The sequence below is a fragment of the Plutella xylostella genome, chromosome 19, assembly GCF_932276165.1.
Source record: "Plutella xylostella chromosome 19, ilPluXylo3.1, whole genome shotgun sequence".
In the NCBI taxonomy this organism is placed as follows: Eukaryota; Metazoa; Arthropoda; class Insecta; order Lepidoptera; family Plutellidae; genus Plutella; species Plutella xylostella.
Window position 1 is genome coordinate 3,731,174 of NC_063999.1, and position 21,961 is coordinate 3,753,134.

Below are 21,961 nucleotides of genomic sequence, written 5' to 3' on the forward strand. Positions count from 1 at the left end.
AGTTAAGTTGTAAAGTTCTTTAAAAAGTGTAGGTAAAGAAACAAGTAGTCATTTAAAACTTGTTTACCACGAACATGCATGATGTAAATAGGAAAGTGGATAAATACCTTCGTCACAGAGGCCCATGCTTCACAGCTGTACAATTGAAGGGTTTTATATAGCTTCTGGATCCTGGATGATTGTTGTTATTATCACTATTCAGGTTTTAACTAAACAAAAATAACAAAAAGAAATAAAATAAAACTTTATTGACAGGTAGTCTCCATCAATCAGCTGTGAATGAATCGTTCAATTCGTTCAATGATGAAAACGGGAAAGACCGAATGAAATGGAGTTGCCATATTAAAAATATATTAATAGCGATTAAAACGTCATCTAGCGGCAAGTAGCATATAGTTATAGTTTTTCATTTAGAACGATAGGTGGCAGTAATTAAGGTATTATTTGTGGTTTGTGGTAGGTACATGAGATACGAGGGGGGGAAAGTGTGTTATGTTATGTTATTATTTTAAATAAATGGGCCTTATGAGAAAACAGGTGAAAAAAACGCAAACAAATAAGTACGCTAACAAAGTCATATTAATAAGAATTTATACACTTCAGCATAACTCAAGGAATGCTATGGTGGGCGACTGGGCGGTAGGCCTCAAACACACGCAACTTTTTACAAAAAGCAAAAGTTAGAAAATCTCGAACTCGCCCTGTAGCTCACGTGGGAGTTTTAATACCTATCGTGAAATCTAAAACGCAAATACCAATGATTTCAAAAGGATTACGCTAGTAATATATAAGTCAATGGCAAATACGTTGACATTCATGGTTCCCACCCGACTTCCCACTTGCCTACTTTATGCGTCCACGACCCGCTCCGAAGGTCTAGCCCTATTCGAGATCGGGCAGTTACGACTTTCTTTCTAGCTTATATACTTACGCACATACTTACCGAATTATATTTAGGCAATTTCAAAACAGTCCTCGACATCCAGCCAGACTATTGAAATAGAATCTATTTTCGTGATTTTATTAGTGTATTTCATATTGATGTAACTTCAGTGATACCGTATAATGTAGGTCAAGTACAAGAGTTCGGTAAACAAAACGTAGTTACAGACGCAGACGTAAACAAACCATTGTTTCGAAGTTTTTATTTTTAAATCTTCATAAGTCCAACAATATTGCCCACTGCTTGACATAGGCACTAACACTAGGCCATAACACTCTGTCCTCGGCCTTCTTTCTCCAACTACTACCGGCTATGAATATCTCCTTGAAATTTGCGCTAATTTTCACATTTCACATCAATAGGTAGGTAGTTATGTGCCATTCATAAAAAAATATTGTAATACCTACTTAATATGTAAGTACCTAAGTATATATAAGGTACCTATCTAGATAGATTTTCGCTATTTCAGTGTTGGTCCCATAATTAAAGTGGTTGAGTATGTCGAGTATATGGATTATGGACTGGCTTCGAGGAGTTCACTGATAAAATTCACTCTTTAGTTAAAATGGTAGTCACAAATAAATAGACGCAAGTCAAAGTCACTATCTAATAGTCATAACTATATTTGAGACATATAGAGAGAGGTTTGTAATATTCTTCGATGCATCCTTCTTTAGTTTATCTAGGTAGGTACTTATATAGATACTAATATATTTTAGTTCTTCAGTAAGTTCCAGTCTAGTCTAATCTCTTATGTATTGAGGCATTTTCTAAAATGATCACCTAGGGTAGTGGCTTGCAGCCAACGCTGCGACTTCAGCACTCATAATCATAAATCTAATTGAGTTGGGTAATTTCCAACCTTCAATTATGTAATAAGTACCTACCTACCTGGGAGGGTGATCGCACCTAGTAATAGTAAATATTATTTATTTCTAGTACCAAACTATTACAGCACAGTCCCAACATTGACTAGATGCACTTGGCAGCCATCGCTGCAGTAGTTTAAAATTGGCACCAATCAACCATCTTGCTGAATTGCCCATTGATTTAATGACGAGATCCATTCATCGAGTAAGTTAATTTCAAGTGCCGATAGATATAGTCAATTGCATAAAAATAAGTACTTAAGTAGGTAGAGGTACATTTAATGGTAGATAAGATATTAAGTATGTTATCCGGATGCGATGCTCACAATAACATAATATAGCTGTTGGAGGAAGCTATATGTATACCAACCAGTCAGCTTCATAAGTGGCTGTAAAATTTGTACCATATCAAACTCTCAAAACACCCCTTAATCCAAACATTGAGTTGTGACATGACAAGATACAAAAGTGTAAAGCTGCGCTAAAATACAACACTACACACAATGTTACATAACTAACTACAGCCACATACGCGCACCGCGCATACCACAATATGCATGTTGTGCTGACTGAAGGTCCGGGTTTCGATTCACCATTTCAATTCAATCTTGCTCTCCTCCGACCATCGACGGAAGCTGAAAAGAAGCCTACTAGCAGCAAATATATTATCGTTTCATATCTACTGCTTACTGTCAGATTCACAGCTGAGAATGTCAATTTAAGTCCAACTATGAGACAGTCTATGATTGAGCAGATTGCCGCGCTGTGATTGAGTAGGACTTAACTAAAGTTTGTGCTAGTTAAAATTACTTACTAAAGTGTGAAACTTGTCTTTAAAATCTATAATACCTAACGAGGTATAAGTACTTACATACACAGCCATTTATTTGGCTCCTGGGTACTATTACTACCTACAATACTTCTTTAGTTTAATTTGTGGTGAGCTGACCTGCGGTCCCATGACCTAGGGTTAAAATATTCTCATTTATGTTAAATTCACTTTTACATAATTCAAGCAGCATTAAGTTAAATTAAATGAAATAAACGTAAGCAGTAAGCACGCCTGCTGGTGAAAATAAGTAAACTATTTCATTAAAATGTTACGAAGTTCGCAAAACATACTTCAGTCGAATTTAGAAATGAAGTAAAAGCGTAGGAAAGCTGCATCATCTTCAGCCAACAATCTTTCTACTGTCCACTGGCAGGGCTGTTCAAACAAAACTAGTCATAATCTAACTAAAATCTAATTCAAAATCATCAGACCTTGAGAAAAAACGAGCAATTTAGTAACCGATTACGAACTGTTGTTTGTCAAGATAGTTGGAAAATGATAAGATGTATCTATAAAGATAGGACGGTGTGTTACCAAATAAATACGATTGTAAGTACCAACTGCCTACCCGATTTTGAGTATATACCCAATTCAATTGGATATTTATATCGATACAGGGTGGATAAGTAAAGTGCACACCGGCTTCAGAACGTAGTTGCCTGATGAATGATTAAATTGTCAAATTTTGGTCGTCGCAGCTCCATTATACACATTTTACAAATACTTGACAACAGTAAACGCGTACGTATATAGTTACTTGGTCCTGAATAAGTTGATGTTTTTATCTGAAGTGCATTGTGCTTGAGCGGTGTAAGGACAAACACCCCGGCTATCTCTTCCCTAATCGGTCAGTCACCTTATGCAGGCCCTATGCTATTGTGTGCATTATTGTGAAGCTGCATGACCCTGGGTGAGGAACTGAACACCCACGCACAGAAAAATGATGCACAAAGGGGAAATACCTAATGTAATTAGCTAAGTATTAAGTAGTACATACTTGCATTGGAAAAATACTTGTAAGATTGCTAAAAGTACTGCACGGAGAACATACTTAGAAGATTATTTTTAACGGCGGAGGCAGTTGGCTGGAAGGGTTGAACCTCCAGGATTGGACCAAAATTTTTAATCGAGCGAATTTTGATGTTTGTGGCCTAATGGAACAGATGATACTACATACAGACCATACCCTTAATCCTTTATAAATACTGAAGCAATGATCCATGTCTATCAACACTATCAAAAGAAGAGTACCTACAGGGTGAGAGTGTTTCATTGTTTATGTTTTGTTTTATACAAAAATACATACATAACGAATGACCTTGTATTGGGTCATGCACTCATTAGCAGTGGCACCCCCTGGCTGCGTGGCACATCACGAGCAGTTGGCATAGGTTAAGATCTTCTCCTCTGGCAGAGGAACGCATACCGTAACGTGTTGGTACACATACACATTATAGCTGAAGGTATACATAACATTTAAACAAAGTAGGTATCTTTATTGTGGCACTGTATCTATGTATAGGCATAAGACATCGAAATAACAGCAGCACGGATTGATACAAAATAGCTAAGAACAATGCAGATCAATGTTGAAGAAAGATGCATAAACGTACCAAATGGAATAGGATTTTTGGTAAATAGTAGATTACATAAGAATGAGTACACCATTAGTATAATACCACAGCTTAAGCGTAGTAAGTATATACTTAGCTATGGTATTGATTGCTTATCATTAGTTATCATCTTATCATAATTTAATGATTAGACTTTTTTACTAATCAAGCAATTGTATCTATTGGTATAATCTTATACTTAGGTGTGTAAATGTGTAGTTATGTGTACATAACTACATTAGCAGGCATGGCCTATAGGTTCTTTGGTGATATTTTTATTTACGACACTATTATTAAATTTGTTAAGTAGTACATATGATTAGGTAAGTACATTTAAAAGTCTGTTATGATTATGACTGTAGGTAGTTAGGTACAACCCCTATAAATAAATACACGTAAATAAGCGAATGACCCGGATTAACTGTAGCGCTCTGCTACAGTTTTATTATCACGTTATCAGTATATTTATTGTTACTTGTAATAACTAATAACAAGAAATAAATTCAACGTGTATCTATTACTACTTACATTATTATTATACTAACTTAACTTATAAATAGCCAACTTACATAACTAAAGGCAGATTTTTCAATGGTCAAATAAGTGTTATCTGAAGAATAAAATGCTTGTTGTCACTGCCTGCCAAAATCAGCCCTAAGTATAATAAAATATTATCATCATCACCAAAAAGAATAACTCAGAACAAAAACGAATTTAATGCTTTTAAGTACCTATCTAGGTAGTTGTTTAACGTATTCTGAAAAGTGTGAAATAGTGCAGTGGACAAGCGAACAAAATGCATGCTGTAGGTACTTACTTATTATGTAGGTACCTATTACCTAGGTCTCTAATATTATTACGAATCATTTAGATGCTGGCCGAGTCCGGGCCAACTTCTCTAAACACTGGCCCGAAATGCAGCAAACATTTTCGTTAGTTAATTTTAAGGTCACCTTGGTGCAGAAAGAAAACCTAAGTAAGGAGTAGGTGACTATGTCTATGTATCACCAATCCCAGCAAGACCAACCCCAGGAAGTGGTAATGGTGTAAGTATAGTATTAGTATATCTGACTTCTCTATATATTAGTTCGAATTAAAAGACTTCTCCTCTGAATGGTCTCGGCTGCTCCACCAGCGGATTATAATATAGGTCGCACCTATGTTTGACAACTGCGTCTGTCCTTAGGGGACCCCACGCGCACGCACTATTTCAATTTACCTAATGATATTATAGCAATTTTGTCTATTAACCCATAAAGGTATTTCTGCACCACATTTGGTGTCATAAATAGTTTTAGTTTTTTATTTTAAATCGGCAGTAGGTAGCATATTAAAAAGACTATTCAATAGTATGGATAGGCTAAATACGTACTTACCTATAATACGAATTCGAATCCTGCTGTGTCGGTTTTATTATTGTTTTCGGGTGTCTTATCAACTGGAAATGATATCATCGAAGTGTGCTAGTATTATCGTCGTAGTACATGCTTAAAACGGTAGATAAACATTTAAAACCTATATATCACTTAACACCCACTAAGAAAGAGTGTACACTCAGCAAAAGAGAAATGCCTGCCGCCCCAGAAAAAACCACTTATTATCCAGGTTTAACTGTAGATTGATTACCTAACTATAAAATCTAAGTGAACCGACCTTAGGTACAGTCTTAAGAGAGCTGAAAATGATCTATATATAATATAATCAATATGGTTAAAAATACTCGTACATCCTCCGATCAATAATGTCCCGTTACCTACCGGTAATGCCCTCCGTTAACTTAACGAGGACACGACAACTTTCAGCGCTTAACAATCCAGTAAAATGTTAATGACAGCTTTGCCAAATGACATGAGTGCTACAAAAAGGGAAGCTAGAATCTCGGTATAAGTAAAGGTGCTTATCTTTTTTGGGTATTTCTATAATAATTATCCATATTGATGGAACTACTATTATGTGTAGTTTGTATAGCCTACCTAGGTGTACAACAAACCATGAAACATTACGCCCATGGATATTTTTTCTTTCTTTTTTTCTCTTCTAATGTAATGAACTAATGACCTACGTCCTTTATTCATCACGCAAGGCTATTTCGGTACAAAAAGTGTTACCCACGAAAAAATTACAAAAACAAGAACCAAACCTTCAAAACAACTGAAACTCCGTAAATATGTTTATAATATGTAATAGGATAGTTATTATACCTACTACCTTCATTAGCTTTTTTATCTGACCTTAGTGGTCTGAAATGACATGACCAAGTGTGAAAATTTACAAGGCCCTAAAATAAGGAAGGATTGTTTTTATATTTATCATATTTTTTATGGGTGTAATCAAGTTAGAATGTACTAAATATATTTTGTGAATTGATTGTCCAATTATCAGTCACAGAGCCTTCCTCTCTCGCCCTTCATGAAAACGGCCGTAACCCCATAGGTACCTGAACAAAACCCGCCTTAGTAAGGTACTTAAATAAACTAAGACCCAGTTTCTAATTTGATTTAAACTACCTTGCATGGACTAAAGATAACAGACAGACCGGTGTTTTAAACCAACTTAAGTCGTCCTTAACCTAATATTCTCAAATGGGAAACCGGGCGTCTATGTGACTGTAACTTCACTCACTCAGCGCATCGGAACAGAATGCAGAATAATATTAATTGAGCGTGTTGGTCGCGTGTTGCTAGGGTACCTAACTACTTATTATTTATTATTGCCTTCTCAATGACATGCAGTTCTGCAGCAAATACCGATGCGCTATTAGTTGATAGGAATAGTACTCTGCCATATCTAGAACCAGTGCTCAGTGCCTATAACTTTAACCTTATTCACATCAAAAGATGCACAAGCCTCTTCCAAGTAGGAACATCCAAGGGGGCCTGGACCGGCCCAGTTAATTTTAATATCCGGCTTGAAGGACCATGTTCAGGCTGGTAAATAGGCAATTGGAAATAAGTATAGTTACCATATTATTTTATCTTACATAATTTATTATCGTTAGAGAAGTATTTAAGATCCTAGGTGAAGTGACAGTATATACATATATGAGTGTCCAGCAGCCTCATCCTTTATGTTCTGAGGCGTGAACACAACATGTTCTGACTCTGACATTCACCAATTAGCAAACGATGGGTTTTTACGGAACCACCAAGAACAAGTCGTATCGGTTTCTCTCATACTTCCAGCGACTCCAATGCGTCAATGGACAGCTCAATGTCAAGGTCCCTGCATCGGAAGTTAGGCAGATGCAGTTGAGCAAATGAAAATAACTTTTGAATCCAACTCAGTGAGATGGGGTTTTGGGAAAGGCAGAAATTCGGCAGTATACTCGTATGTGATAGGATAGGTTAACCACAAAAATTAACTGACTTTTTGTATCAAGAAAGATCGCATGCATTCCGAGGGTACAGAAGAGTCCGTGTTGTTCTATGGGTACGATAGGAAGATACTACTCGTACTAAACTATTAATGACATTGAACTAAAGTGTGTAAATATATGTTACTAGCTGTTCCCGCGCTTCGCTTCGCCTTAAAAAGTTTTCCCGTGGGAATTCCGGGATAAAAAGTAGCCTATGTTCTTTCCCAGGGTCTAGACCGTATGTATACCAAATTTCATTCAAATCCGTTCAGTAGTTTTGGCGTGAAAGAGTAACAGACAGACAGACAGACAGACAGACAGACAGACACAGTTACTTTCGCATTTATAATATTAGTTAGGATATATTATTAGTAGAAATCGTGTAGAATACACACTATATTATGTACCTTCGTTAGTTACGGGCGTTGTGTAACGTCAACGTAAATAGATGCTCTATCTTAACCTTTAGCGGTAGGTACCTAGTTATTATAAGTATGGATAAAAGTATCTAAGAAGTATACCTACTTACTAACAATTTTTTTCAGAAATTGTTAGAGGTATATAAATATTAAAATGTAAAAATAAAATTAAGCAAATCTTTACGACTTATTGTTTTGAAAACCAATAATAAAATTATGTTTATGTTAGGATAACCTCGTCATTTTGCAAGAAATACGCTCATTCGCTCATATAGCTTTTAAACGGCTGAACAGATTTTGATGAAAATTTGTAAGTATTTTCCGAGACTTTCCATTACACCAACACAGAAAGTCCTACAGGTTAACACGATATACGACAACGGGGCTAAAAAGGAAACGCACAGCCTTTAAGTACCTAGATATAGGATAGGATTCCCCAAGTGTTATTAGCAAGTCAACGTATTAACTATATAAAGAAACCAATTGGTAGACTATTTTATACTTACATAGAATGGTATAGGTAAATAAATTAAACCTTTATTTATGAATATCATCAAAATAATATTGTAAGTAACTCGTTGCCGGTAGTCAGTCACCAAGTCAGTCAACTTTCGTTTCACAATCTTATAAATAGTTAACCAGTTGGCAAATGACTTACCAAGTATTTGCAGGAAGCTGTCTTCGAGCCTCATGGTCGAAGACAGGAGGTAGTCCGTGCCCTCCAGCTCACTCGGCGCTAGAACGTCGCTCCTCATTGTCACCACTTTTTAAAACAAACTTTTTTCAACAAAACTTTTTCACTGACACATCCTTTTTTAACTTTTTAATCACGTTTCGCGCAGGTCCGGTTTGTTGTCGGCCAGTCTTGAGCAGCACGATAGTGGGAATAATATAAACAAGCGGTGAGCAGGGTGATGTGATAATGATACCGGTCGCTTTGTGTCGCGGCGGCGGCGGCGGCGGCGGAGCGCGCGGCTCGGGGCGTCTGGTCCGGAGCCGCGCTGCGCCTCAGCTGATTCGCCACTATAAATAATATGGAATTATTTGGATGCAGTTTTGTGTTAGCTAACTTGTCCTTTCGCGTCACGGAATCTGGCTCACCGGTTGATATGTGGAACGCTATGTGCGTTATCATTTATAGCGCGCCTATAACTAACTAATACCCCCCTATTAGCTGATTGATAAACATTTTATAAGGATGCGATAAGTTTCGGCGGCGTTAGAGTAGGTAATGGTTAGGTAATTATAGTGATTATTTAGTTTGTACGTTTTTTTAACAGATAACATTGCTAAAGGCAAGGCACCTACTCGCCTAGCTAATTTTTTTTAAATTTTTGCTTTATGTCTCTAATTTTCAGTGAAAAAACGAATATGTATCAAATAAAACATACTTTTTGCACCATTTTGCACGCATGTCAAACGTCGCCAAATGTCAACCTAATTGCTTTAGACACAACGGCTACACTCATAAAATTATTCATGTTCAGTTTGTGTTAGGGTTCGTTCCCGTGTTCCCGTTCCCGGGAATTCCCGGGAAATTTGTCTTTCCCGAAATCGGGAAAAAAAATTAGCATTCCCGGGAATTCCCGGGTTTGATTTTTAATCGATTCTATGCTTTATTTTCATCTTTATTTATCTGTTTCTCCTACCTTAAACCAAAAAAAAATATCGGCAAGCTTGTCGTCTACGATCAGAAACTCGGTTTTGTTGTTCTATTGGAAAATCATACGTGTTATTGTTTTTGCGCAGCTGCATTGCAAAGATAAATGACTCATCTAAGTACATCACCTTGTTTCACCTCTTCCTGATTCAATATTTTCATCTTTATTTATCTGTTGGTCCTACCGCCTACCAATCAATTGATCGGCTTTTTACATATGTGACCAAAGAGTATGTATTGTAAAAGCTAACGCTAGTGTGACGCCTGTCATATTTTTTTATGTCCCCGTTTTGTGTCCGCGTTTATTTTTTCTAAAATTACTATCGCATAGAAAAAACCAAAATAAGAAGTAGGTTGAGCGAAAATCGTTGAATGAATTAATTTTTCTAAAACATTGCCTCAAGTGTGATAATTTTTTTATTATGACGTATATAATTAAAATTTTCTATTTTAATTATATACGTCATAATAAAATTTCCAAATTGTTTAATTCACAATTAAGAAAAACAAATGATTTGGCATGTAAAACAAATCATTATAATTTTGTTTGTTAATTTATCTGACTGTTGCTTTTTTCTACCTATACGAGTGATAAAAGTATATTTGATTTAATTGTAAGTGTTTTAATGGACTTTTAATACCCGAAAATAGCAAAAACAAGCATCAAAAATAAATTCCCGTTTCCCGGGAATTCCCGGGAAATCTAGAAAAAATTCCCGTTTCCCGGGAACAGAAAAAGGTCGGGAAAACGAAACCCTAGTTTGTGTGCTGTAATTTCCGCGGACTGTACTCGCGTGAAGTACCTACCTATGTAAGTTATTATTAAACATCGTGTACATAATGTAAGTACTTATGTAGTGACTTGACAGCAGCATTCGTGAAGGTTATTTACAAAGTTTTTTTAATTCACATTTCACACATGGGTGCTTCAAAGAGACCTTAGTTAGAGAAAAACTGGTTTTATATTACGTACTTATATGCCTATACCTACACAACTAATGAGAAACATGTGTTTTAGGTTTGTTCATAAAAATAACAATTAAATAAAGTATAATTTTATTATGATCGTCATCGCCAATTTGATAAAACAGGTGGAAAGCTGTAATCAACCGTTAAATATATTTAATGTATTAGTTACATTATTTCTCATTATTAAAGTCCCAGAACAGGTACTACCGCTACCGACCGAGAGCAGTAACTAGGTACATACTATCGGGAATGACTGGATTAGCCTTTAAGCTGTTTTATAGAGATTATTAAGGTTAAGTTATTTTGAGAAGATATAGATAGGTACACCCACACTGAGTTGCAAAAAGTAACTTCAAGTTAATGTCGGCATTAAATTTATTGCTGCCTTGCTTTGACAGTATACTGACAGAAAGAAACAGATATAGATTTAACACCGACATAGCTTAATTGTGTGTATTTTAATTTAAACAAACAATAAATTGAAATACTAAGCTCTAAAACTAGCTTAATTTGCTTTCTGCAACTCGGCATTAATTGTAAGAAATGTTTTTTTTTATGGTGGGCAAGAGCGTTTCAGAGTGCACCCAGCCATCAAATCAATAGTTCGGCCTACTCTGGCTCCTAAAGTGAATGTATGTTTCCATGGGGCGCATTGCATTTTCTGTCATCAGACTTCCTCGTGACTCGTGATACGGTTACCGGTAATTTCCAGGTAAAACTCGAGGAAAAAGGTAGGTAAGTACATTAACAACACCAGCACCCCTAAATTTTCTGTTTCATTTGGATTGGTGTGTTAGTGATTAGAAAAATAGTTCAAGAACTTGATCCATTTTGAAAATTATTGTTTTGATTGAAAATACGCACTGTAACATTTATTAACATAGGCAGTTCATTAGATTAGATATTCAGGGGTCAGTTTTACTTAAGCCACACGTAAACATGCAAACCTGTAGATACCTAAATAACATACGTACTTACTTAGATAATTACAAAAAGTCCCACTAGAAGGTCAGACATACTTTAAATGTTATTTAACGAAACTTCATGTTAATCAGATCCGTTGAACATGAAAGTGGTGTAGTATTTAAATCATTTAACAGTTTATACTTTACATTTGTACGTATACGTGCCTAAAGTTTCTATACCTACCTACATATTGTGTACCTTCTTACGTATTAAATAGGTGCATTGACTCCAACATTTAACCGAGCGCATCCATAATTCATGAATTATGTTAAGATTTTTGACTTGTTGATTACGGTGCGTAATTATTTAAAGCTATGTTAGGTTAGGTAGGTAGCAAATGTATTTTTTGTTGTTGTTAATCTTTTTATTGTTGCTGGGCTTAGTAATCATCATAGAATAACTAAGTACTAAAGAATGACAATCTCCTTAGCCCGGTTGTAACTAGATAGTTTTGTTTTGAATCATCCGTAAGATGTCGTTAGTGGTAGAATTTTGTCGAAATCTTAAATTATTGCATAATCCATTTTGAAAGAAGACGTTGCGAGTTTACTTGCTAACGTAGTAGTACTAACGAATAATCACTAGATGGCAATAGTGAGCGCCATTAGTTGGGAACGTGTGATGTTTTCCACTTTACGTAAACCTATAAGTACCTACTATTAATAAAAAACTTACTAATAAAAAAAATACGCTCTTTTCAATAAAGATTTTTATATTATTGAACACTATTTTCCTTCCTATTATATTAGTAAAAAGATACTTAGTCAATTGAAATGGAAACAATAAATATAATATATAAAATTACAAAAGGAACAAACAGCTTAAAACAGAACGTAATAATGTTCGATGCGTAGGTAGGTTTGAAAAAACAATTTTTATGCGTTCTTTGGTTTCCTTGCGAATCGCATATGTCTCGTGTTTTCCTATCGTTTTCGTACTGTTTTGACCCCTGCTATCCCCTGGACTCCGTTTTCGACTACTTATCTACTGACTTGTGCATACTGTGATTAATTGACTCCGATTTACGCCCAACGCAATAAAATGACAAAGTGCGCATATCATAATTGTGAAAATACGCATCGAGACATTTCAATGTTTCGATTTCCAGTGCACGATAAAGATCGACTGCTTCTATGGATCATACATTCAGGTAAGATTTTAAGTTGCATAATATTTTCTCCTCCAGCTTCGAATGCGACTATGCACTGACTAACAATCCTTAGGCAGTGGTCCGAACAAATAGCTCGTCACACGTTGCACACTCGCTGATAGCCGTTATAGCCCGACGACAAAACTATCGAAACTACACTCGCTTGCAGCTGATAGTTTATAGTTTGAAGCACACTCGTTTCTCGCTCATCGCCGCCGGTCGGACCACTGCCTTAGGAAGCTGATTCAAAATTGTTCAAAATCAACCAAAGGAGTAGGTAAGGCGGGGATGACTCATGTATGAACATAATTAAGGTTAATGTTTTTGTGTTCTTATCTGTAGTTTGTTTGTTATTTTTATTCTAATGTTACTAACTTAAACCGTGTCTACCAATATCTGAGTCTTGTTACATGAATGAAATGAAAATGAATTTAATTAAAATTTAAGTAATTAAAAATTACCATTCCCTAAGCCTGCAATACATGCTAGCATAGAATAACAAGTACAGTAGTACTAGTACTCGTTATTCTATAATGCTAGCCTAGACAAGTGAAAAGTTGAATTTACAAATGGGGCGTACAAATTCGGTGTTTGTGAAGATTGTATCTTTTATAAGTCATTATCCTCATGCAAATAAGGTCCTTCTCAGTGTGAAAAAATTGTCCGCGTTGTACTATAGCCTGTACCTAATTATACCTAACAGTAAACTAAGGGTGGGTTGCACCATAACTTTGACTATTACAAACGTAAAATCGTCCGTCAAAGCATCAATAATGCTTTTATCACCGATGCTTTGACGGACGATTTGACGTTTGTAATAATTAAAGTTAAATGGTGCAACCCACCCTAAATACTTATATTTTCTTTTTTAGGAAACTCAACCCTGACCTCACTAACGGATAGTGAGCTGAGAAACCAATACATATGTGCTGCACATTTTCACCTGTCGTGTATTCACAAATGTGAAACTTATAGTAGGCTGTTGGGGCCAGCTGTACCAATTCATTATAAAACTACTCAGTCATCAAAATGTGGATCAACCCAGAAACCCGCTTCTAACACCAATGATCCTACGGAAACAACTGTGCCAATGGATGGTACAACAGATGAGCCAATCGATGCTGGGCTTATGTATTTTGATCCTCGTAAGTTTATGTTCCTTATTAATCTTCTTAACGTTATAAAGTTTTTAGTAGCATCAAGTATCATAGTATATATGAATAGGGAATATGCATGTGAATTAAATATAGGTCAAATATTATTTTTAATAAACTTTGTTATTTCAAAGTTATGCCTCCGTCAATATTTTTGATTATAATTTATTATAAAGCAAGTAAATAATGGTTGAAAAGTAGCAAAAAACTGCAGTAAGTAAAACTTTAGAAACGTCACGCATTTTCTTAGGACGGATGTAACGTAAAACTGATCATAAAGTTCATATGTCATTCATATGTCAACGGAACGTAGGCGCGACTGGCTCGAGTCATTATTTTGAGCCAAGTGAAACGTCACAATGACGTCACACCTTGCCCGCCGAAATTACGTGCGTTTACAGTGGTCGTTTCGGTTGTAATTTTTTAACTTTATTTAAAATACCTTAAATTACTTCTTTTGGCGTTGATTTTTTTACTATAATAAAGCGATATAAAATTATCGAATAAGAATATAAAAAATACATGTATATTCCCTATTAAGGTAAACGCAGCAATCACCGCCACCCAAAAAAAAGTGAAGATATCACAACCACCCTCAAGAAATTTCAATTTACTGAGAGACTTACACTACATGCTCTTGTGTTATATGCATCTAATAAGATAGAATTGGTGTGCATAGCTTTTCTAAAAGAAATATATTATTAGTTCTCAGCGGGGTTTACATATTTTTACAATCTGAAAAACAATCTCAGTATTTTAAAACCCAAATTTAAATACTGAATCAGTAACTATCAATTAAATTTAACAAGTGTTTTGTTTTACTATGAGAAATAATGTTAAAATTTATATTAGACAGATTAATATATTTAAATTATTTTTTATTTCAAAAGTAGGTATATATATTTAATAATTTTAGGTTTTGGTTGTAGTTAATGGATAATTAGTTTGATTTTATACATACGTAGCCAAATTATTAAATGATTTATTCACAGAAAAATCCGTTTTTTTTTGTAGTGATAGCTTCACAAAATACGGTAATGCCAACAACCTGCCTACTAAGTGGCGGTAATACCAATAATCGACCTACGGTCCTTTTTTTTTTGCCTATAAATCATAACTTTTCATAAAAATTTTGACAAATATACATTCCATACTTACATGGAAAAAAATATAATATCGTTTACATCATCCGAAACCATTGTTTTTGACCTTCAAAGTCAAAAATGGCTTAAGGGTGGCGTAATACCTGCGTTTACCTTAATATTATTTTGCGCTTTCTCTCTCCTTTCAACAACGCTCTAGCAATTCCCATATCTCGTAAACAAACTACCCAAAAATACAAATTTATTCACTTGTCTAAACCTTTCGTTATTCTTCTGTACAAATATCCTTCTCAAATAGGTGCTAAAATTTGTTTCAGGTGTTCTTTCTCCAAAGGTGTTAAAAGTATTGACACCACACAAAACTTACAAAAAAAAAAAAAATACATCATGAACGGGAGGAAGAGGATATGGATGAGTCAAGCTCATCGGATTTTTCTGTATCTGGAGCATTTTCAATGCCAACCCCCACGACAAGTCGTATGTCAAGAAAATCTCTCTTTGAGGGCGGCCCGAAGGAAAGGCTTTCGAGAAAATGCCTCTTTGAGGAAGAAAAACGTTTTAAACAAGACCAACGTTTAAAAGGACTAATAAAAAAAAATAAAGCACTAAGAGCAAAGGTTCGACGATTAAAATCAAAAAGACCGGAAAAAGCGTATCTTAATTTGGAAAACATGAAATTCCGGAGTGATGTTGCCAAAACATTAACTTTGATGCAATTGCGGAAAAAAACAGATAAAAAAAGTGGACTGAAGAGGAAAAAAATTTTTGCCTTTCATTGTTTTATAAATCCCCTTCAGCCTACCAATTTTTACGAAGACAAGGAGTTGTTCTTGCTGCCCCATCAACCATTAGATCGTGGCTATCAAAAACGAATTGTTTACCAGGCTTTTCCGCAGATATTTTTAATCAACTGTCCAAAAAATTTGAACATGCATCCATACAAAAAAAAAGTTGTGTTATTTGTTTCGACGAAATGGCCATAATGTGTAATTTAAATTATTCTAAAAAGTTAGATACTGTGGAGGGGTTTGAGGATTTGGGTGGTAAACACCGAAGTAACAAAATAGCTAAACATGCTTTAGTATTTCTAGTGAGAGGATTATACTCCAAGTGGAAAGTCCCAGTGGCTTATTTTTTATCAGGCACTAATGTTAAAGCTAATGATTTAGAAATATTAGTGAAAGCTATTATTAATAAATTATTTATCTGTGGCCTCCTGCCTAAAGCAGTTGTCTGCGATCAGATGTCAACCAATCAGAAGATTTATAAAAAATTTGGCGTCACGAAGGACAACCCTTTCTTTTTTTGCAATGAAAGAAAAATATTCGCTTTATTTGATATACCACACTGTATCAAGAGTGTAAGAAACAATTTTATTGATAACAATTTTGTTATTAATGATGAAATAATATCATTTCAGGACATAATCAAGACTTATGAAATGGACAAAATTTCTGGCAAAAGCCGTTGTATGTTAAAGATCACTGAAAAACATTTAAATCCCGACAGTTTTCAAAAAATGAATGTGAGCCTAGCTACTCAAATATTTAGTCACTCGGTGTCCGCAGCGATTCAAACGGCTAAAGACACAGGCAGTCTTAAAAGCGAAACTGCGTACAACACTGCAAATTTCCTAGAAACTGTAAAGAATATGTTCGACGCATTAAATAGTAGAAAGAAAATTGAAAAAAATGTGTACAGGTGTGCATTAACCAAAAAATTAACGCATGCTAGGAAAGCCACTTTAAAAGGAAAAGATGTTTTTAAAACAATAAGAAAAATTACAATTAAAAAAAACAAGCAAGGATCTATGGAACAAACTTTTTCCAGACCACCTTGTTTTGATGGCATTCAACAGACCATTGAAGCAATCCTTCAATTGTTTGATGAAGAATCTACAGAAGAATGTACAAAATTCATGATTACAAACAAACTAAATCAAGATGTTTTAGAAAATTTGTTTGCATTATTTAGACAAAAAGGCGGCAACAACAGAAACCCCAGTGCGAGTATTCTTAGGACAATATTTAGAAGTAATTTGGTGAACTCGTTTATAAAATTGCCGTCAACCAAAAACTGTAAGGAAGATGGTGATAAATTTGTAAACACCAATACTACAAAGGAATTATCTTCCATTCAGACACCAACAAGTGAGTCGGATGGTTATGAAACTCTAGAAACGGAACCAGTATCAGATGTTGTTACCAATCCAGTGCCCTCTACATCAACTGCAACTGTACAACCTCTACAAAATAAACCAGAAGCAACTTTAGAAGATTGCGCTGTAAGCTATTTCGCTGGCTACTTGGCTAAAGTCTGCTTAGACAAGTTTAAATGTGATACTTGTCTAAAGACATTGATTAAGGATTTTGATTTGGAAGATAAAAGACAACTTTTAATATTAAATAAAACATACGGTTTCTTAAATACGATAAAACTTAAGACGCCGAGTGACATATTTGAGAAATTTATCGATTTAGTGCTTGGAGAATTCAATAATAATATTGATAACATGATTCATTTAAGAAATTTAAAGGCAAATCTGATTAAGAGTATTTTAATATATTTGAGATGCGAGGCAGAAAATTTGATGGCATTTTTATGCCAAGAACATATTAAGTTCCTTATTGATCACTTAATATTAGTAAAAATACATTTTTACTGTAAAAGAGGCAAAATTCGTGAGTCTGTTGCATTTAAGCCTCACTCTAAGCTACGAATTCTACAACATAATTATAAAAAATAAATATTTATTAAAATATATCCATAGTTTATTTTCCCATTTTATTTCCTTTATTTTCCCAAAGTAAGTATTTAGTTAGTGTAAAACGTTTTCTCCCAAAACCAGAATTTCATTCAGAAAAGTAGGTACTTACCTATTGTCAGTCGCGAGCTGCAGTAGGTATATCTCTGTCGCACCCGTGCCCGGGGCATGAGAGTACAAGCGATAGCAAATGTTTTCTTAAATACCTAACTATTTCGCTAAAATCGCAAAGGTATTGTATACTCTCCTCTTAAGAAGGTACCTACTCGTTATTCTATGGTAATGAATAAGTAATATTTTCAACAAATGGTATCATAGAATAACGAGTAGGTAGGTACTAGTATAGTAAGTATAAGTAAGTAAATCGATAAACCGTTTATTTCAGTTTCAGGTAAGAGCTAAAACAATGAGAAGGGTAAATTACTTTTCACTGTTACTGCGGTTAAACTTTGGCTAGTTAAGTATACTATTCTATGAAATAATAATCATTTTAGTCAACATATTTCTAAAAGTTAAATGATAATCACTTTATCTGCAATCAATTAAGAAATGCAAAAACCTTTTCTGTCGATTGTACTTTGAGATACGAAAAAAAAACAAACAAAAATGAACCTTATCAAAATTATGAAATTCGGGGCGAATGCTCGGTGAATGTGACAGTTTTGTGGCGTGCTTTGGGTGAGGCCTATGGTCAGCAATGGACGTGCGTTGGCTGTTGATGTTGATGATGATGATAACTAAATACTTAATTTACCAAAATACATTAAGTAGGTACCTACTAGGGCATGCAATACCGCAATACCGGTATTGGGTAATACCGGGATCCCGGACAAAATCCACGCTTTTTCAAAACCGGTATTGAAAGTTAATACCGGTATTGAAGTAATACCGGAATCGGACATTTTTTAGGCTATAAATCAAGCGATTAAGATATAGTTAGCCTTGTGCTCCTATATACTATGAAAGTGCACTTGTTTTCAACCGTTACATGCGGTTTTTGGCCTTTTAAAATCTACTTGTTGTCCATGCGTTTAAAAATTTTAACTCTAATACTCAATTCTCGTAAAAAATATTACATAATACAGAATTTGATTGCTTTTTCTTGTTGTATTTTGCCCTATACGACCTTTAAACAAAATATATGCCATTTATAATAAGGAAGTCTAATACCGGTATTAATACCGGGATCCCGGTATTGAGTTCTAATACCGGAACTCAATACCGGTATTGAAAATATTACCGGTATTGCATGCCCTAGTACCTACTCGTTCTATGATACAATATTGACTCGATGGTGCGAGGGCGGCGACCGCGCACATAAGCGAGCAAAGTATACTTACGCTAGTTAACTTGACACCTGAAAAATGGTCCTATCCCTTTCACTCATTCTATTATCACGTGAGAGTGAAAGAGACGGGTATAGGTAGCGGGTCTCAAGTTGACTCTCGTAGGTACGAGCAAAATAAATATCTTCTTACAAAGTTGACAATGATATAGTACCTAAGTATGTACCAGCATTATTTTGTTTCCATAAGTTTATGAGTGCAATATTTACCAAACTGCATCCACATTAGATGAAGAGAATAATATTTAATTCAAAGATTTATATTTTATGCTTAAAATGCCATCTATTGGCCGTTTCCAAGATTACGACGACCATCGAATAGATAGATGTCATTGCATTCATCCATAGATAGTGGTGCCACCTAGAAACCGCTTAACGAAACGTATAGCGCCATCTGGAAACTTTTAAGCTTTTTTATGGCTACGATTTTTTACTATGACATTGTCATTCTTTAGTACTTAGTTATTCTATGGTAATCATGTAGAGGACGATCAGGTTAAAATTATAAATTTTTCCCTATTTCGGAAGCAGGTATGTAGGCAATAATTCCAAGGAAATGCAGTCCTACAGTTAAAATTCGAATGACGGTCGAATGGCGTAGTGGTTAGTGGCCCTGACTGCTATGCCGAAGGTCCCGGGTTCGATTCCCGGCTGGGGCAGATATTTGTTTGAAGACAGATATTTGTACTCGGGTCTTGGGTGTTGATATTTATATTTAGTATCTATCTATCTATATATTTGTGTAGATATATCAGCTGTCCGACACCCATAACACAGGTTCTGCCTAGCTTGGGGTCGGATGGCCGTGTGTGAGATGTCCCCACATATTTATTTATTTATTTATTTATTTAATTATGTTATATTATTAGAAATTACACAAGCTAAACTAGCTATGTTCCTTACTTAAGTTACAGCGATCATCTTAGCTGAAATGAAATATAAGTATCTCAGTAAAATAAATATTACGTAATAAGCATAGAATTAAAAATAAATAAGGTATATTTTTATTTGTTTTCGACGTAGTCAGTTAGCTGTTCTAACTGACTACGTCGAAACTGGAACTTAAATTTGATGACAGATCTATTAAAATACATGCTTAGCTCAGTGTCAGGGTCGATAAATTCTATTAAATATCCTAAACCGATTATTTTTCCAATGATAGTTTATTTAACAACACAGTTCAACTAGTATTGACAAAAAACCGAGTTATTACTGGAACTGGAATATCCATTTGGATTGATTGAATTTATTCAAAGTTAAATGAGCTTGATGTATAATTTGTACTTAGTATTTTTACTCCAACGCAAAAAGGTAAGAGTGTTATAATTTTTGCTATACATTGCACTTATTACATAAAGGTAAACACAATATTAAATTGTATAAAATAATAAACATACCTACATAGGTACTATTTTTGTTTATCAATATAACATAGAAAGGGGTCAGGCGGTCTAAACGATTCTCGGAATACACTTATCAATGAAGTGATAAAATTACAATCATATTGAAGTACTTATACATTTTAATTGGCTAATAAATACCTTCTAATTTGATCGAGTTATACAGATTATAATAATTACTCCGACTAGCTCGAATCGCTGTGTAAACTAATAAATACAGGAGTAACTTTTGAACTGTAACTGTTATGTCTAGAATAATACATAATACTGTATAATACTATAATATATTTATTTATTTCTTAAGTTTACATATTAAATGTGGTCTGAAATAAAATTTTATTCTATTCTATTCTATTCTATTAATTGTCGTTTTACAATCTGTACCACAAAACTGTTTATATAGTATACTATTATTTACTAATCAGCATCAATACTTACTTAAACTTAATACAGAAAAGAGATTCTTATTATATTTATACCACATAATATGCGATTTGCCTACCCTGTGCTATACCTAAGCTAAATTAAATTTGTGACTACATAAATTGTGTATAATTATAAAAAGCATAAAATGTTAAAAAAACATGGTAAAATGGCAATCATAAAAATATGGCATCAGTTTTCGGATAAATAAATTTGGCACTCGGAGAATCTAAATACCGAATTATGATATCATGTAAATTCATAAAATATTTAAGTGGCAATACAATTTAATACACCAGCCACAAAAAATCTTAATTTTTTGATCAGACTAATGAAGTCAAGGACGGACACATTATTAGACTACATTTAAAACAACGAGAGCAAATTACAACTGACATCACAATCACATAAATAAAATTATTACAGTAACTAAAGAATTAACTTTAAAAAGATAAAAAAAATCTTTAAGAATGTCATGCAAACGGAAATTATATACTAGGTATATTTTACAGTCGTTGAAGCTATAAAATTAGATAAAAATCGTTCTAGTGCGTAATATACTAATCTTAATATTATAAGGCACACATTGTACAAAATAATACCGCAACGCACCAGCCCAACCATCGTTAATTCATTACGAAATATAATTATAGTTGTAAATGATGTAATACTATAAAAATAAGTAGAAATTCTAAACAAAAATATTTTTTCCAAAAGAATATTTTTTATAAGAATATAAAAGCTGCTGAGCTCACCTTGTCAGTTTAATTTGTTATTTTTATTTAGTCAATAATTACTACTGTTTGGTCACGAATTGGTTCCGACCGAGAGAGTACCTATGATTATTAAAAAAAAAAACATAATTTTACCGTAGCAGTAAATTTATCATTCTATTTTGAAAAATGTAACGGTTAAATATACACACGATGTATAATTTCATATTTGTGTAAATGAACTGAAATAATTACAAAAATAATGTGCCATTAGGGTTTGCGA

The 21,961-nt window shown here is 34.3% G+C and overlaps 1 protein-coding gene and 1 long non-coding RNA gene across 4 annotated transcripts in view; one reads left to right on the plus strand and one right to left on the minus strand.

The window, feature by feature from the left end:
• The window catches only part of LOC105388895 (transcription factor HNF-4 homolog), a 30,266-nt gene extending 21,087 nt beyond the window's left edge, over nucleotides 1-9,179 (minus strand). The window contains exon 1 of one of the 3 annotated variants that reach the window (XM_048627789.1): nucleotides 8,690-9,179. In XM_048627789.1, the coding sequence (XP_048483746.1) occupies nucleotides 8,690-8,786 (97 nt within the window). In that variant the 5' untranslated portion in view covers nucleotides 8,787-9,179. Of the gene's footprint in view, nucleotides 1-107; nucleotides 280-8,689 lie in introns of those variants that run through there. The other 2 variants (XM_048627788.1, XM_048627790.1) reach the window with 2 other exon arrangements.
• A 2,860-nt stretch (nucleotides 9,180-12,039) lies between these two features.
• On the plus strand, nucleotides 12,040-15,967 carry LOC105389731. Its single transcript, XR_007267379.1, has 3 exons — nucleotides 12,040-12,776; nucleotides 13,649-13,921; nucleotides 15,351-15,967. It is a non-coding gene; the product is annotated as an uncharacterized LOC105389731 (long non-coding RNA).
• The last annotated feature ends 5,994 nt before the right edge of the window (nucleotides 15,968-21,961 follow it).